The 20,172-nt window shown below is 43.9% G+C and overlaps 1 protein-coding gene across 2 annotated transcripts in view; it reads left to right on the top strand.

The window, feature by feature from the left end:
• Positions 1-6,635: 6,635 nt before the first annotated feature.
• Positions 6,636-20,172, top strand: part of LOC135220594 (epimerase family protein SDR39U1-like) — a 60,011-nt gene continuing 46,474 nt past the window's right edge. For both annotated transcript variants that reach the window (XM_064257863.1, XM_064257862.1), the window contains exon 1: positions 6,636-6,791. In XM_064257863.1, coding sequence (XP_064113933.1) covers positions 6,761-6,791 — 31 coding nt within the window. In that variant the 5' untranslated portion in view covers positions 6,636-6,760. The remainder of the gene's footprint in view (positions 6,792-20,172) is intronic.

Raw genomic sequence — 20,172 nt, 5'->3', positions numbered from 1 at the left:
ATGGTGCATGGTGTTCTACAAATCTATATCAAACAAACTTGTATTGAGGTCCATAAGTAACCAGTGACTTGGGTGAATTTCTTACCGCTGTATGATTTACATCTACCCTAGTCCAGTATTTTGTACATCATAGTTAACAGATGGATCCAGAATTCATGCATTTAGTCCCATCACCAATGAACTAGACATTAGTTGTTATTCGATTTCAGTACTATAGTATATATATGTATGATAGAATGACTAAGGCTTCCATGTGATACTTAATGGCAGAATAGATACTGCAATACAATATACATATGAGCTGTGTATTCGCCTTGTTTATAAATATGATCAAAGATAATTGAAATTTTAGATTGAGATCGACTTTATTTTAATCAGGCGATGTAGCATTAAGGATTTCACAGATATATACAAAGACTTTTCAACAAGTCTGCCATAAGGCAACGTTTTGCCTTTTTCGTTTTACTTTTTCAGATTTCTCGTTTAACTGTTTATCAGTGAAGCACGAACAGCTAGTGGTGAAATTTGTCGCATCTTCCATTCACAGTGCGTTCATCATCTGCCAGAATACAAATCCCTTAAATATTACATTAATAACTGAATGGCATCAATATAGTCAAAACGCTCTTGAGAGCAATGTCTCTTGGTAGCGATAAGTTTATTGTGGTCTTTGCTTCAAATGCTGAAGAACGTGACCTTCGTGGGGAAACATTTCTTACCATATAGTATAGGTAGTATATATATATTATATTATATATAATATGGATATATATATATATATATATATATATATATATATATATATTAGAGGCGCATGGACGGTCGCCCACACGTATGGGCGAAGGGGCCCATTGCCACCTCCTGAAATCCTGAAAAAAGTATATATATACATACATATATATATATATATATATATATATGTATATATTATATATATATATATATATATATATATATATTATATATATATGTGTGTGTGTGTGTGTGTGTGTGTGTGTGTGTGTGTGTGTCGCGGGCGAATTTTCCTTCACCACGACATTAAGATACAAGAAATCATAAGACTACTAGTTTACATATACACTTTTGTCCGTCTTCTTGCCTGGAGACACAGGTCGAAGAATGGTACTGTGTCATAGTTGACATGGTGGGTATGAAGACTAACGTTTACGCTGCCTGGAAAATAGGGTAGGCCTGTCCTACCTGGTATTACATGATATTCCTTGTGTGTATGGGTCTTACTACTGATGAGGCCAGGTGATGTCTTCCCACTGGGAGGAAGTTGAAGTGCTGATTTCCATTTTAGGGGTATTGAAGAAAATTCCTGGTATTCAGCTTGTTTCTTTATTACTCATTACATCATGCCAAATTTCTCCCAGGCCTAGTCTCCTGGACTTGATTACTTTACCTAGTCTTCAGAACTTCTGGACTAGATCCCTTGGTTAGATCCCTTGCAAGGGATAGATAATCATTTGTATTAACAATTTGGTAAAATAGCCAAAATGAAAGGGTGGACCGGCTGACGCCCTCCTCACATGAAAGCATTCGTGATTCTTACATGTGTCTTTTAGTGTTACCGAAAGCAGACGAAAGATTCAGGGTAGCGTTCCCATACTCAGAGCGAAAGAAAAATAAAACAAGGTACTGGCCACACTGCCACACTCGTGTCCACAACAAAAACATTTCACAGTTCCAATCACTTACAAAAGCAGTGTAAAGATATTAGAGGAGGATGATGAATCAATTCCTAAATAAATCACTAATAATTAAAGGAATATTTTTCCCATTACATATATATTATATATATATATATATATATATATATATATATATATATATATATATATATATATATATACGTATATATATATATATATATATATATATATATATATATATATATATATATATATATATATATATATTGTCGTACAGCTGGAGGAAGGAATGAAAGGAGTTGACCAAGCGCTTTCGTGTATTTTTTACACCTCCTCAGGGTCAAGTGACCTGCAGAGGTGTGAAATATATATATATATTATATATATATATATATATATATATATATATATTTATTTATTTTTTTATTTTTTTTTTTCTGGATTTCAGGAGGTGGCAAGTGGGCCCCTTCACCCATGCTTGCGGGCGACCGTCCATGCGCCTCTAATATATATATATATATATATATATATATATATATATATATATATATATATATATATATATAATTGCTTTATTCATTAAAGAAATGCAGGCAGAATGCAGGCGCTGACACTGTTTTTGAAACTAACCTGCTAGTTCAAGGGTCAAAAGTTTTCGTCTGCTTGATGCCACAAAACTGTCCATGTACTACTTATTAAGATTTGCCCCCCCCCCCCCCCACCCCCATCCCTACTTGAAAAATATGCTGAGGGCACCCAAGGGCGCATGGATGTTATACTGGATGAAAGAATGGATCCGATGAAACAAAAGACTTATTGTTTCATAACCTTCGAGGCGAACAAGAGCAACTGTATCAGCTGGGGATATCCAAAATTGTTACTGAGATCAAAACGTATAATTTCTTAATGTAGCCTGATTCGTCTAGTATTTTCCTGTCAGTCGATGTAAACAACAGGTGAAAAGAGATTGCCAAGTTTTTACTTTTCTTTTCAGACAAGAAAAGACCAACGAACTGTGGGGAAATCTATCATCAAAGCATCCTGAATGAAAGTGGTTATAAATCTTATATGAATGAATCGACTGTTCGATAGCAATATGATAACATGAGAAATAAAGCTCTTAATGACAAAATTTATCAAGCTGAACACAGGTACAAATTTTTTTTTCTAAGAAAATTGACGTAGAAGAATGCCTAAACTTGCTTTGTGAAGTGTGTGTGTGCGCATGATTCTTCATCGTCTTCTTCTTCTTCTTTTAGGAAGCACTACATCTTCGCCAAAGAAGTCATGGTTAGGTTTGCGTGATTAGAAGGATTACGAAAGAACTTATTTTTTTACTTTTACGAAAATTATACCAAGGTGGGCCATATAATTAACAAAAATTATTTATGTAAAGACAGATGGGCCCGTAGGGGGTTAGCGCCGTCAGTGCACCTTATGCGGTGCACTGTAGGCCTTACTTAAGGTTCTTTACAGCGTCTCCTCTGCCCCTAGCTGCAGGCCCTTTCGTTCCATTAACTGTACCTCCTTTCATATTCTCTTTTCTTCCATTTTAAATTCCACTCTCTTATGACAATTGAGTTATAGTGAAACTGCTTGGTTTCACGTTTCGAACCTTTTCCAGTCAACGTTTCAATGCTGAATGACCTCACAGGTCCCAGTGCTTGGCCTTTGGCCTAAATTCTACATTTAATTCAATTTAAGACAGATGAAATTGTAGCTTTTGAAGAGAAGGTTCGTTTGTGTTTGGACTTCTGCCTTGTTTTGAATATTCCAGGCTTAAGAAATCGAAACCCTACGCACCATTATCATGTATGGATGAGTTTGCATGTATACATACGAATATACATACACAAGTGACAAATTAAATTTTAAACATTTGTATGGAAACTAGATTTTGTATTGCTTTCTGTAAAATCTATGGCGAATTCCTTTTCTTAGATTTTTTCATGCTTAAGATGAAAATGGGACTGCAGCTCATATTTTTGGGTCACTCAATAATATCCATGAGAAAAGTAAATCATGTTTATGTTCCCTAAATATTTGTTTTAAACGGTATGATATTATCTTCCTGACTGTGCTCACATTTATTGAAATTATTATTTTCATTTCCTTGGTAGAAAATGCTTTTTGTGGCCAATGTTGTGTCACATAAAGCTGAGTCCGTGAAAATAAGGAAAAAATTTAACTTATTGTATCTTTTCTCTACATTACATTCGATATCATCCGATAATTTAGAGTTATTCATACATTCTTCTCTTTTTACAGAAGACAGGACTTCATCCTAACTAGGACCATGAAGTTTTGTGGCTACAAGTTTTCGCTGTGTCTCTTCCTGATCAGCATCTGGGGCCTGATTCAGCTCCTTATTATGGGAGTCCTTTTTTATATTGAAACACCTGCGTTTTTAGAAGACCTTCCGGTTGAAGCATCCAACGAAGATATCGCTGAATATATGACTCAAGTTCATCGCGGATTCAAAACGAATGCGTTTAATTGCATCATCGCAGCCTGTCTATATATCGTCACTTTAGGAGTGTCAGGCTGGCAATTCTACCTAAACCAGAAGACTACTTACCAGGTGTAAAAGAAGTTTTTACCTGGTACCAGGCTGTGTGTGTGTGTGTGTGTGTGTGTGTGTGTGTGTGTGTGTGTGTGTGTGTGTGTGTGTGTAGTTTTTCATGTTGTTCAGGACATTCAGTATTTTTGTTAAACGTGAGTTTCGTATATATTTATGCGTAAATGACAGAATGAAAATGCGGTTGTTAATCCGTGAACGCAGACCACCACTTGAGTAAATGATATATGTAAGCGGTCCCTTCCTAAAGAATGTCTAGTCATTTGTTATTTTTAGAAAGGATGTGTGTAATGTAGGAATATAGGGTATTGTGCAATGTAAGCAAAGTCTGCGAAATGCAGATGTATTCGACCCTTTCATTGCAAAGGTAAACAATGTTAGATCTGTAAAACATTGTCATTCAAATAACTGTGTAGTGTAAACTTTCTTGTAATTCTTTTTAACTCAATTAATCTCACCAGACTGATTTTGTAAGCTCTATCTCTGCAGACTGATTATTCCTTAAGATAAAATGAATCTTGCATAAAATATCGTAACCTTATTATGTAATGTGCATGATTCCTGAATTCATGGATTGAACAATGGAATATATAGCTCGGAGGGTTATTACTGCGAACTTTATACAAACGGATTTAATTATTAATTTGTTTTGTCACATCTATCTAAACTATACCAGGTTAATTGAGAGTGAAGTGTTTAAAAGCAAATGCACAAATCACATTCTATATTACTGTATAAACTAGATCATGATGTGGCCTGTGGATACTTAGTAGTTGCTGTTTAATCACTCAAAATTATAATGATGTCTTCATATAATTTTTGGGTTTATTCCGTAGCCTCATCAACTGCAACTGAACCAAAGAACTGAATGAAGGGTGATATTATTGAGTACAGTCTGTAATGGCAGCATTCAATGTTTACAAGCATTCCTCATTTTTTAGTATCCCGCCATATCTTTTACCAAAGAAGCATTCCCCTTGTTTTCTTTTTAAGTGCCATTTCAACTACCTTTAATGTATTCTGTATATAATGTTGACAAATAAATCATGTGAATCGTATATTGATCAAATTCATTATTCATCCAAAATATATAAGAAACATTGTAAGTTCTGTATGTTGGAATAAAAAAATCAAATTGATTCCACCCAGACCCTATATATAAAATTATAAACAACGATGATGTCTTACTGGGAATATAAAACATGCACATAATTCTCGACACACACACACACATATATATATATATATATATATATATATATATAATATATATATATATATAATATATATATATATATATATATATATATATATATATTATATATGTTTGTGTGGGTATGCGTGCATGTGTCAAGGCTAAAAAATCAATGGGAGACAAATGCTGATGAATGCATTTTTTTAAACAGAAAATTACGTTCATAAGTTCAAGACAGAATTTCCATTGCAATTTCGATATATATATATATATATATATATATATATATATATATATATATATATATATATGCAATTGTAATAGCCACAATGCCCTCTTAACTTCTTGAACTCTTTGCTCTTTTTTTGGATTTGCATGTCACTACAAAGTCTGAAGATCCAAGTTCAAAGAAATTTTAAGAATTTATGATGTCTGACATCCAAAAAAGAGCAAAGAATTCAAGAAAAGGGCATTGTGGCTATATATATATATATATATATATATATATATATATATATATATATATATATATATATATTCGAAATTGCAATGGTAATTCTTTTATGATGTTATGAATATAAATTCCCCAGTTCAACGAAAAAGTAAAAGAAAAAATACCATCAGCTGGTTGATTTTGACTTCAGTAATCGTCTATTAACAAGGTTCTTGGTGACCTTGCATCTTCGCCAATGTTTTACAGGGAAGTCATAGATCCAGATAGTCGGTTAGGACTAACGGGTACAAGGGACTTGTGCAAGGAGTGACAGTTTCGTAAATATGGGCAAGGAGTATAAAGTTACCTTTCTTAATAATCTTTGTTCTTCAGCGTAACCTAAACGCTGTAAGATTATGTACTATAGAGAGATGGTATATCCCTTTAATTTTTTTTAGCAAAGGTGTCTTTTTATTATAATTACATTAATTCAGATCTGTGGTGTGCATAGCTGATTAAAAAGCATTAATAAATGACAATAATGCAAATAGACAATTCCCCGTGAAACTGCCATTCACTTACAATACTGGTTGTTATGTAAACTTCTTCCGGCACTTACACGAAGGTCGTTTGTGTAATAACATATACTTTAGTTCTACATTATTTTCACTGGCATTAGTTTATATAATGAGAAACTTATAGATGCAAGATATCAGGTATGTTTGTTTTTAAAAAATGCAAAAATAAGTTCAGGGCATGAAAAAGGGGACAATCTTGTGAGGTGCCGTTACAAGGGATGTAACTATATTTTTGTTAACAGCTATTAATTTATTTTGACTGCGAAAGTCTGCAATTCTGCTCTGCTGCCTCTTGAAGCCTCACAATAATTAACGACGACAATGTCACAATCTCTTGGCACTGTTGTTATAGGTATGAAAGCTAATTTGGTGTCTCTTTAGTGTTTGTATTGGTTGACTTGTATGACATCTTAAATTTCTAGCTGACTTTACTCCGGCTACCTACCTAGGCTAGGTAAGATAGAGAACCCCAAATACCTACCTAGGTATAGGTACCTAGTAGTACCTACCTACCTAGGCTATATAGCCTATACCTAGGTAGCTAGGTAGTACTGTACTAGCTAGGTAACTTCGGTAGGTGGTAGTAGGTATACTAGTAGATTCACATCAACCGTGCATCTGATGTCTAGGCCAGCCCCTTACGACGCTCCTGATTGGCTGTTGCTAAGCCAATGACAGGGCTGGAAATTTTCAGTCTCTCTCGAGAGTTCACATAGCTATAGGGTAAACAATCACGGACGATCCACCATCATCACGCTGGACGGGTCTTATTCACTCGAAATTTAATTGGTGAAACAAGAATACAATTACAACTCTAAGCATACCATTCAAAAGATTGTAGTTTCGTCAACATAATGTGATATATGAAAGCCCCATACGAACTAAAATAAGCATGTGACGCTCTTTGTAAAATATGTTTTCAAGGCAGTTTTGAAATCCAATATGGCGGCGATCGTGTGGCTGGACGGGTCGGTTCACGGATGTACACCATCTTTCCCAGCCTTCCCAGCACTCATTTGAACAATGTTAGCGTATAGGGTAAACAACCGCATGGCCTGGCTCAACTCACCGACGATCATAGCATGCCATCCTCCGAAAAAGTACTTATAACGCGTCCTGACACTGGAGATGGGCATCAGTCGTGACTTGTTTTTGGTGAGAGACGGAGCTAAAGACCTCTACTCTCCTTTCAACGTAAGTATTTTCTCCAAAGTTAGAAATTAAGGCTAAATTTAAACGCTTTCGAAATTTTTACTTACGCCTAAATATCTTAGAAGATTGACGCCATCTAGATGTTTGTGGAGTCGCATGTGTCAACAAACTTCCCATTTCCTGTGATAAATCCGCACACCACTTGTACCCATAGATGCTGGGGCACTTTCATCACAACAATCGGAACATGGTCTCTAACCACAACGTTTTTAAGGATGATTAATTTGAAAGTATTCGTTATTGAAAAAGTAACTCGATTCTGACCCAGATTTAAGTAATTATTTTTTGGAATTAGAACGTTCTTTCAAGTCCTGTATTATGACGTCACGACATCTTGACTTTCGTACCTATTGTAGATGAATTGCTATACTCAACTTTTTTGTAGAACAGTTTACCAGTTATTCATGCAGATTGTTATCAGCTATTCATGTAATTGTTATAATCGTAATGCGCATATATCTTTATTATTTACTTTTTGGATATATGAAGATGTATTACTGCCGGATTACCGCCGTAGTGTGATGCAATCGCTTTCTGTCCCTGTTTTCGCACCATAAGAAATTAATGGGGTCGAATTTGCAATGACCAGAAAGTCGTTAAAAGAAGAAAGTTAGCATTGAGGGGCATATGTTTTGATTGAGAGAAATACATATTTATACAATAGCTAGCTAGCTTGTAAAAAATACTTGATTACTAAAAACTTTATTGACAACTAAGTAGCATACCTACTATGGGTTTCAGAGACAGTGCAAGCATGTTTTTTGGCAATATTTCTGTAACGAACACTCTTATCAGAACGAGATTTTGCTATAGTGCATTACACCCAGTACTGTAATTTATAAGGGTATCATGAATCACTAATCGTAAAGAATAACGGCACTTGTCCTTGTACCGAGAGACAAAAACTCCATTATCCAGAAATGGATACGAACATGCGTAAAAAGCTCCACCTACCCTCTCCCCCCACCCCTGTCCTTCTTCCTTCCTTCTTCCTTTCTCTCTCTCTCTCTCTCTCTCTGTTGCCAATTGGTATGTGTTCACCCTCCAAACTGGGTATAAGACTTACACAAAACGTGGAAATTGGTGAAATTAGCCTATGTATTGAAAGTATATATACATAAATATTAAAGCAATTTTATCATTATTGCATTACTATGACAACTAGAATTCATGGAAACAGTTTATAATAATGCATCGACATGTGTGTGTGAAGCTCCACAAATGTGGCAACGATGATTTTGCCATTCTCCATTCTTAGTATGCAAACATTAAAGGTTACATTTATTTCTGGCATACAGTTATTTAAAAAAATCAAAATACTAATATACAGGCAGTCCCCGGGTTACGACGGGGGTTCCGTTCTTGAGGCGCGTCGTAAGCCGGAACGACACTTGGAAATATGCCTTAAACTAAGAAAAAGTTAGAGAGACCTTACCTGTGTGACATGCAAGTATTGCATGATGTGTAGTGTGGTTATTTCAATGCCAAAGGTTGGTTCTTGAAGGTATAATTCTTTATTAAACTCTTGTGACACTATAAAGCACAATGTACTACACTTAATCCTTAGGTTAGATTATACACTAAACATTATTACACTGTATATAGTAGTACACTAATCCTTTGGTAGATCCTGGAATACACTAAAATCCCAGTCTGGTAGCTCTGGAAGGTAAAAGTATAACACAATTAGTACAAAATACTATACAAAGTCCTGAATGCAATATGTAAATTATAGATATCAAGAGTAAAAGAGTTAATGTATGTTAATTAATTCCTTACTTTTAGTTTATAATTCCTTACTTTGAGTTATATCAAGAGTAAAAAAGTTAATGTATGTGAATTAATTCCTTACTTTTAGTTTAAAGTTGCCGTGCTATGTAACCCTGGATGCACAAAGTCTTCTGTGGCCCCATAGCCTACATCATTCAGGGGGTTCTGGAATGTACAAAAAATAATTAGTATGTCAGTAAGTACTCTATGCATAGTAAGTTACATACAGTAATATGCACCATACAGTGGTTTAATATCACATATATAACATGTATAAAACTTAGTTGTTCCGATACGTAATACAAACCATCGGTCCTTTAACAATAGGAAGTAGCTAGCGGCAGCTGGAACGGTCGTAAGCTTCAAACAAGGGGAGAACGGTAGTTAACTGCTTGTCCGACAGTCGCGCGCCGCGCGACTGGGAGGTAAACAAATCACTTTTGCTTTCGGCCGCGGGTGTGAAGGACGTGTTCGTCATCGCTCTCTGCCCGCTTCATCGTCGTATGCTTTGTTGATATTGTGTTTTCTACTAATGGTTTGTTTGACTTGAAAATGAAACTGTAAGTACACTGTTTTCATTTTCATTACTTAATTATGAACCAACATGGAGCTATCGCCGTAGATGCGGCGATTTCCTCTCTTTTCATGAATTGAACCCTTGAATTATGTCTCGGTGCCGAGAGTGGGCGCGCTCGCGCCAAGTCATGTATTTTGGGCGAAAGTGTGTAATTGAAAAATGTAAGTACTTTTTTCATTATATTTTTGCCCTGTGCGTTCGTTACCGAGAGCGTGATTGCGCTCGGCACGAGCCTTTTATTTTGTATGATAAAATGCAATGAAAGTGGATTCGCAATGCAGTATTCTTTTCATTTTCATTTATTTATTTGCATAATTTTATTTTGATCCATTTTTGGTCTTTACCCGGGAATTGATCCTTACGATTATTTTCTGTGAAAGTGAAATCGCAAGTGCAGTATTCTGTTTCATTTTCATATATTTTATGATAGCATCATATTATTTGGATCAAGTTCCGTTCTTACCCGGGAATTGATCTTTTCCCCTTTAAGTTTCTATGAAGTGAATCGCAAGGGCAGTATTCTGTTTCATTTCATATTACTTTTCACTGCTGTGCGGGGGTAGGGGAAGCGAAGGTCTGCCAGGAAGTCGTCGGAAAGCTCTCCCGCGACTCCCTTGGTATCCGATTCTTCGTCTTCCTTCTTGCCCCCCGCTCAGCTTCTTCATTGTATTTTGTATTTGGGGGGGAGGTACTTCCTTGGCGTTCGGGGGGGTTTTCATGGGGTTGGGCATTCCCCCGTATTCCCCCAGTGCGTGAGGGAACCTCTCTTACTATCTATCTATGCTACCGCAGGTGCTACATCCGTGGGAGACGACCTTGGACAGGTATGGACCACCACGGCGGCAGGGCGTGCCTAGCATCCACGGGCTGCTGCAGCGTCTAGCGAGGTCTGGGGCGGTCTCCACTACTACCACGGCCGCTTATGCTGCTCCCCCCCCCCCCACCCCCCCCTACCTGGTCTACACTCCCACCTGCTGTGTCGGTGACGCCGTCTGCCGCTACTAGGGCCGCCGCCGTACCAGGTGGGGGGTTTGGCCGCTGCCGCCTGTTTTCTTCGTGTTGCCTGCCCCAGACTTCCGCTGTTCCAGCAGCTCGCCCCTGGACCGGCCGCCAGTACCCAGGTTCCGCTGGCTGCCGATGATTCTACGAAGCGATCGCTTGGCCTGCCGTACCTGCCGCTGATGTGATTCCTGCTGCTGATGTGATTCCCGCTGTTGGCTTGGCTGTCCCTTCTGGGTCTACCGCTGCCGCTGTTCCTGCCGCTCCTGAGCTGGTTGCTGTTCCTGTCGCTCCTGGTTCCTGAGCCTGTCCATGCTGGTCCTGCCCACGGTGTGTCTTCCCCAGTCCCAGGTCCTTCCGGACAGGTGCAGTCGGGCCGTGTTGCTTCGGCAATAGCCCCGGCGTCCGGCCTGGATGGGAGGACCTGACGACTGTCTGCGTGAGCTGACGAGGAAGAGGAAGAAGAGGAAGCTGTCATCTTCGTCTTCATCGTCTGCTGCTGCCTCTTCCCCCTTCGACTTCTAAGGCCCATAAGCCGAAGAAGAAGAAGGCTGACTGGCCTTCCCCCCTAGGAAGTCTCCTTCGGGAACTTCTAAGGGCCCGTCCCAACCCCGGTGGGGGGGGACGGGGGGTCCTTCGGCTGGTCCTCCTGCTCCTTCGGGAGCGGGGCCCGTCTCCCCTTCCGTAAGGAAGAGATAGACGGGGACCAGAGGAGTATCGGTTAGCTCTGGTACTTCCTCGCCTGGTGCTAGCGGCGATGCCGCTACGCCAGGTTCCGGCTCGGTCTCTCGTTCGCGAGAGATCCCGAGTGTAATATCGTTCTCCCTCGGGAGACCGTTGCAGCCAAGTTTCGGCGCCAGAGTTCGCTCGGCCGCCCAAGGAGCGGCACGGAGCAGAAGGCTGGTGAGAGCCGCTCAGGTGACTCTCGCCAGGCCAGCAGCCGCTCTTGCAGCGACCAGCTGGTAACCCGGGTTTTCCCCCCTAAGAAGGCTCCTTCGGGACCTTCTAAGGGCCCGTCTCGCTCTGGCGATTCGGGGAGCTCTTCTGCTGGTCCTCCTGCTCCCTCGGGAACAGGGCCCGTCTCTTCTTCTACCAAGGAGAAGAAGACGGGGACCAGAGGAGTACCAGCTTCGGCTGGCACTTCCTCGCCTGGTTCTAGCGGTTCTGCCGCTAAACCAGGATCCGCCTCGGCTTCTCGTTAGCGAGAAGTACCGAGTGGACGGTCTCCCGCGGGAGACCATCCAGCCAAAGTCTTAACCGAAGCGCGGAGCAGAAGACTGGCGAGAGTCGTGTAGACGACTCTCGCCAGGCCAGTGGACGCTCTCGCAGTGACCAGATAGCTGCTCGGGTTGACGTGACGGTCGCTGACCAGCCACGGGTTGAGGCGAGGAAGGGGTCCCCACGGCCGTCGGTACCAGCCATGGCTGGTACCAGCGGCTCGACGCGCCGAGAGGACGCTCCCCGGTCTCACCGCGACAGCGAGCCTAGCAGGTCACCTGACCGCCGCTCGCATCGGGACCGGGCGGAGACGGTAACCAGCAACAGCTCGCCTGACGCTAGAGATCAGCGTCGACGTTCTCAGCCGAGCCTCTCGCCCCAGGCGAGCGGCAAGGCTAGGCCTGCTGCTCGATCGCCACTGCGGGTTGACGATCAGCAGCAGCCCTCCAAGCATGCTGGTCCTGCCAACGAGCTAGGGGGGAGCGTCAGGTCTGCCTCTCCTGTACCTTCAACCTCCTCCGGCTACACCGGGAGGAGCGAGGTACCTAGGAGTGATCGCGAGAGGTGTGCCGCTCGCGATCCCGCTATGACGCCGTATGGACCAGGCACGGTTTTCTAGACCGACCAGACATACGCGCAAGTAGCTGGAGGCGACCGTCATGGGGTCTGCCGCTGTTCCTCCTTCTGAAGGAGGAGTATCTCGGGATCTGTTCTTGCTGGAGGGACTGGACGGTCCTACTCTGCAAGACGCGGTTACTCCCGAGATACAGAGGAATTTTGCAGAAGTCATTAAGCTGATTCGTCAGCATAATGACCTTGCGGAAGGATTGCCGCTCCCACCAGCAGAGCCCACGTCTCTGCTCGAGTCGTTTTGGGGCCCGAGAGGGAACCCAAACCGACGGTGGGTCTGCCGCGATCGGAGCTTGCCGATTCTGTCTCAAACCAGAGTCTCTCGTCTCCGGACAAGAAGGCTCTCTCAGTTCTGGCCGGTCGATCAAGCTACTTCCACCTCCTCTACTGCGACAGCGGCGTTTCTACGTGTCTTCGGACACCGTATTTAAATACTCTTTCGGTCCTCCTGTGAGGTTTCGACCTCGACGAGGACTGGAATGAGTCGAAGGTGGACGGTACTTCGGCTCTCTCCTGTCAGGTGTCGATCAGCCCCACCCAGACGACGTTCACAGTGGCGGGCAGACCCTTACCTACAGTGAGATTGTTGTAACCCTCCGCGGGAAAACGTTTTCTCCTGACGGTACGTTTTCCCAGACTCTGAGGCTGCTCCTACTCTTCTCCAACTGCTAGTTCCACTGGGAAGGCGAGCGAGTATCCAATTCCTCCCCCGTTCCCTCTCTCCTTACGGCTACGAGGGAAAGGGGAGGGATCCTACAGAGATTTCTCTGTAGGATCCCACGTTGGGGACTGCGCTACCGGGGGGACCTTCGGGTCCTACCTGACGTAAGCCCCGGTCGTTGAGGAGGGATCCTGCCCCATTCTCGATTTCTACGGGAATCGAGGAGGACCACCAGCGATTCGTTTGACAAAATTCGGTTTCGCAGAAGAATGCTTAGAATTCTACGGAATTTCTAGCGCATTCAGAGTGTTTGAGTTTTTTACGATCTCCAAACACTCAGGCGAGACCACGGTCCAAAGTGAGCGAGACGAGAATCCCCGATATGTTACTCGATAATCGGGAACCTCGCCTATGCTCGAATTCCTGGATTTTGTACATGAACTTTCCTGTCAGATATATACTTAGCTATACGTCTCTGACGTCACGACAGAATTCAAAACTCGCGGCACACGCGACAGGTAGGTCAGGTGATCTACCTTATCCGCGCGGGTGGCGGCTGTAAGAACCAATCTCCCTTTCCAGCCAGAATTTTTCTGTCGCCGGTGACGACTACACCTGGGTTTGTTACCTTCCTGACAGTTCTTTATTCATTTCTCGTTGCCGTGGATTTATTTGGACTGACTTTCGGTGAAGTACCTGATCTTGTTGGCTTGGCATACGCATTTGTGGATTGTTTTTGGATATTGATTTGGATTTTTCTTTGATTTCGAGATGTCTGAGTTAGAGGTTAAGAAATCTTCTATGTTTAGAGTGTGCTCTATGGATGAATGCAAGGTGAGACTACCGAAAGCTACGGTAGATCCTCACACAGTTTGCTTTAAATGTAGAGGGAAAGAATGTTCTTTTGTTAAACCCGTGTAATGAGTGTGAGAAGTTGGATGAGGGTGAATAAGGAAGGCTCTTTCTTCCTACTTGAGGAAGTTAGAGAAAGACAGGGTGAGAAAGGCTTCGTCTAGGAGTTCTAGTAAGTCTCGTATTAGCGAGGTAGAAGAAAATCCTGTTGTAGCATTAGAACCTTCTCCAGTTTCAGCTCCTGCGCCCTGCATCGAACCTACGGAAGTGGCAACCATGAGAGCCACGATCCTTAGCATGGAAAAGAAGATTCGTTCGTTGCAAGGTAAGAGTAGTGAAGGTGAATTGTGCAGTGACCCCAGTGCAGTGGAGGGTGCGTCTGATCGGCTCCTTAATGCTTCCAGGCCTAGACCTCTTCCAGACTCCCAGTCCCAGTGGAGGAGGAAAGTCAAAATATAAGCCGCAGGAAGGTTAGGGAGGGAAAAGAACTCCCACCGATCAGGCGTCCCCTCGGTAGATCCTGATGCTCGTACCCAGGCTGCCCTTGTTCGCGCGAAGAAGGAGGTATTGCGCCAATGCTTCTCTTCTTCTTCCTCACCTTCGCCTAGAAGAGGATGGAGCGCCTCGGATTCTTCGCGACCGCTGAAGAGAGCCTGGAAGGCGCCTGGCTCCTTTCCTTCCAGCCCGGAAGTTTTTCCAGAAGAGCCGGAAGTAGAGATCAAGAAACCAGGAGGGAGCAGGAGTTCTCGCCTCATAGTAGGCTTCGAGCCTCTTCTCCGGTGGAGGATTTTGCAAGATCTCCAGCTCGAATCTTGCTGGACTGCAAGCGCAGATTTCGGCGCTGGCGGGCTCCTTGGCAGGAGGAACGCGTCGGAAAGACGTCTCTCTCCCTGTCAAGAAGTCGAGGATTCCTTCGCCTGTGTTACCGTCTCAGTCAGAGTCGGTTCTCTCTCCTTTATCAGCGGATGGAAGGAGGCGCTCTTCCCTCGGCAGGCGCTTGTCGTCTTCCAGGCGTCAATCGCCCAAGAAGCTTTCTCCTGGTGGGACTACATCTCTCCAGTAGGAAGGATCTAGCCGCCTAGTAGGCGTTCGTCTAAAGACAGGCGTACAGCCTGTCTTCTCGCGCATTTCCGAAGATCCTTCATTCTCCGATAAGAGAGCCTACTCTTTGATGGATTCGTCAAGAGACAGGATCTCGCCTTTTTGTTGTTTAGGCGCCTTGAGCCTAGTAGGCGCTACTCCCCAAGTAGACGTCTCTCCCGCTCCCAAGCGTGGTGCGGAGGATAGGCGCTTTTCTCCTGATAGGCGCGGCTCTCCTTTTAGCCGCTCGGTTCAGGACAGGCGTGTAGAGCCTGAAAGATATGTCTCTTCTGGGAGACTACCCTTTGAAGAGACACACAAGTCGGGAGCGAAGTTTGTGGAGCATGGTAGACGCCGGTCTCCTAGTAGGCGACCTTCTCCAGGGCTTCGCTCTCCTGTATGTAGGCTACAGAAGCTCCTAGTAGGCGACCTTCTCCAGGGCTTCGCTCTCCTGTATGTAGGCTCCAAGAGCCTAGTAGGCGTTCGCCCCATGGTAGGCGCAGCTCGCCTGGCAGCCGCTCTCCTTTGAACAGGCGCATGGATCCTGAGAAGCGCCTTGAGCATAGTAGGCTCTCCTCTCCTAGCAGGCGCTCCCCTTTGGAAGCCCAGAATTCTAGGAGTAGGATTAAGGAGCAAAGAGCACGCACTCATCAGAGTAGGAAGGGACTCATTCGAGAGGAGCTCTCCAGAAACTTTGGCTTCCCCTGATAGCGCCAGTCTGCTACTAGACACTCTCTAGACAGGCGCATTTCTTTAGAGAAGGCTAACTGCCCTCGTAAAGAAGCGGAGGGTTCTTCAGTGGATGAAGTTGAACCTTCAGAAGAGGATTTGGTGAAGGACTCGTCAGTTTCGTCCTATAAGATCCTTACAGATCTCCTTCTTCAAGAGTTTGGAGACTCCCTTACTCCCGTCGCTCCTCCGTCTCCTCTCTCTTTATTCTCGACTTCGAAGAAGACGAAAGTTTCCTCTTGTGTGAGGATGAAGCCAACCATCTCAATGAAGAAGGCTTTGAGAGGTTTTGGTGATTGGCTGCTTTTCTAAAGGAAGAGAAAGGGAAGACTGTGTTTTCTTTCCCTCCTTCCAAGCTTACGGGCAGACTTGGATTTTGGTACGAGTCTGGAGAACCCCTAGGTCTGGGTCTTCCTTCATCGGCGGATGCGGACTTCTCTTCTCTGGTAGATGCAGCACGACGCTCGGCTCTTTTGTCTGCTAAGACTACCTGGGCTATGAACGAGCTTGACCACCTGCTGAAGGGAATGTTTAGAGTCTTGGAAGTCTTCAACTTCCTTGACTGGTCTTTGGGGGTCTTGGCTAAGAAGACTCAGAACCCGGATGCTATTTCGCCAGAAGATCTCAACAGTGTTCTAACGTGCATTGACAAAGCAGTTAGAGATGGATCGAGCGAAATAGCCTCCCTATTTGGAGCAGGGATCCTTAAGAAGAGATCAGTCTTCTGCTCGTTTCTAACTAAGTCTGTTTCGCATGCCCAAAGAGCCTCTCTCCTGTATTCGCAGCTCTCGCCTCTGCTATTTCCGAAGAAGATAATCCAGGACATCTCAGGATCTATCTCTGCGAAGGCGACTCAGGACATGCTCGCGCAGTCGGCACGGAAGCCTAGGACCTCCTTCCAGACGAAGATGAAGAAGGACACTCCAGCTAGACAGGAGCCCTTTCGAGGGGGCCCCCCTTCTAGAGCCTCTACCTCGAGAGGTAATAGACCTTTCAAGAGAGGTAGATCCTTCTCACGCTCTGTCAGAGCTAAGAAGTAGGGAAGTAGTCCTCCAAACACCAGTAGGTGCCAGACTTCTAAGATTCTCGGAAGCCTGGGCAAAGAGAGGAGTGGACAACTGGTCCCTCTCGATTATAAGGAAAGGATATCTGATTCCTTTTACGGAAAGACCACCGTTGACAACGACTCCGAGGGAGTGGTGGCCAGGTACAGGGATCCCATCATGACCGCCTTGCTTTAACACAAGCAGTGGAACAAATGTTCGAGAAAGAGGCTATAGAGCTAGTGAGAGACCCTTGCTCAGCGGGCTTTTACAACCGCCTTTTTCTAGTTCCAAAAGCCTCAGGAGGATGGAGACCGGTTCTGGATGTAAGCGCCCTCTGAAATTTCTTTGTAAAAGAAAAGAAGGAAGTTCGCCATGGAGACGACATTCCCTCAGTGTTGGCGGCCCTTCGGCCAGGGGACTGGATGGTGTCCCTAGATCTTCGGGACGCTTACTTCCATGTGCCTATCCATCCTTCGTCGAGGAAATATCCTCAGGTTCATGATGGGAGGAAGGATATTCCAGTTCAGGGCTTTGTGCTTCGGCCTTTCAACAGCCCCTCAGTCTTTACAGGCCTAATGAAAAATGTAGCAAGATGGCTACATTTGGAGGGAGTCAGAGTGTCCCTTTACTTGGACGACTGGCTGATCAGAGCCAAGTCGCAGAAAAGATGTTTGGAGGACCTACAAAAGACCCTTTTCATGACTAAGTTCTCTGGGACTTTTGGTGAACTTTCAAAAGTCTCAGTTGATCCCCAGTCAAGATCGTATCTATCTGGGGATTCGGATTGGCTTCTCTGGATTTTCGGGCTTTTCCGTCTCCAGAACGGATAGCCCGAGGGTCAGAGAAAGTCAAAGCTTCCTAGAGAAAGAAGTATGCACAGCGAGGGAGTGGATGAGTTTGTTGGGGACACTCTCCGTTGGAGCAATTCCTTTCTCTAGGAAGGTTGCACCTCAGACCTCTCCAGTTCTTTCTACAGCGAAACTGGAGGTGTCGTTGTCCGCAAAACCTAGAGTTCGCCTTCGAGATCTCAAGGGAAATCAAGAAGGACCTCTCTGGTGGGCCAACCCTCTCAGGTTTGCAGAAGGGATGTCCCTTCACATTCCGAACCCCAACCAAGTGTTGTATTCCGACGCCTCGGAAACAGGTTGGGGAGCGACGCTCGGCTCAAGAGAAGTGTCAGGCACCTGGAACAAGGAACAGGTGACCTGGCACATCAACAAGAAGGAGCTGATGGCTGTTTGGCTAGCTTTGAAAGCTTTCGAGCCCCACGTCCTAGCTTCAGCAGTACAGATCAACTCGGACAACACCACGGCCCTGGCTTACATCAGGAAGCAGGGGGGGACTCACTCTTTCTCCCTGTACGAGACAGCAAAGAACTTCTGCTGTGGGCAGAGGAAAGGAAGATTTGTCTCCTTACCAGGTTCGTACAGGGAGAAAAAGAACGTCAGAGCAGACCTCCTAAGCAGGAAAGATCAAGTCCTGCCTGCAGAGTGGACTCTTCACGAGGATGTTTGCCAGGACCTGTGGAAGCTTTGGGGCAAGCCTCATATAGACCTCTTCGCCACAGCCAAGAATGCGAGGATATACCAACTACTGCTCTCCTATATCGGACCCGAGGGCAGTGTCGATAGACGCTTTTCTACTAGATTGGAAGGGTCTAGACATGTATGCTTTTTCCTCCATTCAAGATACTGGGAGAGACTCTAAAGAAATTTGCAGAATCGGAGGCAGCAAGGATGACGCTGGGTAGCACCGTTCTGGCCCGCACAACGAAGTGTGGTTCACAGAGGTACTGGAATGGTTAGTAGATCTTCCGAGAACATTACCACAGAGGACGATCTGCTCAGACAACCCACTTCGAGAGGTATCACAACCCTCCCCGCTCTAGATCTGACTGGCTTCAGACTGTCAAAAGTTTGGTCAGAACGAAGAGGCTTTTCTCTGCAAAAGTTGCAACGGCTATCGCAGCAGCAAGAAGGCCTTCTACCCTTAGAGTCTACCAATCGAAGTGGGACGTCTTTCGGCGATGGTAGGAACCATCACTTTTCCTCTTCCAGTACCTCTGTGACCCAAATAGCAGACTTCTTACTTTTCCTTAGGGAAGAAAGTGGATTGGCGGTATCAACCATTAAAGGCTATCGTAGATGCTATCTGCAGTGTTTAGGCACAGAAACTTAAACATTTCAGAAGATAAGGACCTTCATGATCTATTAAGATCGTTTGAAACATCCAAGAAGGTTTCTCCAGGGGTTCCGAGTTGGAATCTGGATGTAGTGCTACGTTACCTGAGGTCCAATAAGTTCGAACCGCCTCAGTCTGCATCGTTTAGAGACCTCACGAAGAAGACAATTTTTCTCTATGGCATTGGCTTCCGCAAAGAGGGTTAGTGAACTCCATGCTACTGAAGGAAATGTGGGATTCAGAGGAGATGCAGCTATCTGTTTGTTCCTTCCTTCGTTCTTAGCCAGAACGAGAACCCTCAAATCCTTGGCCTAGGAGCTTTGAAGTACAAGGATTGTCTGCATTAGTAGGCGAGGAAGCAGAGAGGTCGCTTTGCCCAGTAAGAAGTTTGAAATTCTATCATACAGAGAAAGAAAAACAAAAAACTTAAGGGCAATGATGTCAAACTTTGGTGCTCTGTAAGAGATCCAAGGAGGACTCTTTCGAAGAATGCGCTTTCTTTCTTTATCAGAAGCCTGGTGAAAAGAAGCGCATGCGATATGTGATGAAAGTCAATTCAAAGTCCTTAAGGTCAAAGCTCATGAGGTAAGAGCTATTGCCACGTCATTGACTTTTAACAAAAACATATCCCTGAGTAATTATTATGAAGGCAACATTCTGGCGTTGCAACTCAGTCTTTGCAAACCACTATCTGAGAGACGTCAAAGTTACGTATGAAAAGTGCTTCGGGTTAGGCCCGTACGTTATCGGCGGATTCGGTGCTGGTCAGGGAGCTGAG

This window comes from Macrobrachium nipponense, chromosome 2 (genome assembly GCF_015104395.2).
Source record: "Macrobrachium nipponense isolate FS-2020 chromosome 2, ASM1510439v2, whole genome shotgun sequence".
Taxonomy (NCBI): Eukaryota; Metazoa; Arthropoda; class Malacostraca; order Decapoda; family Palaemonidae; genus Macrobrachium; species Macrobrachium nipponense.
This window is presented reverse-complemented; position numbering and strand designations above follow the sequence as displayed.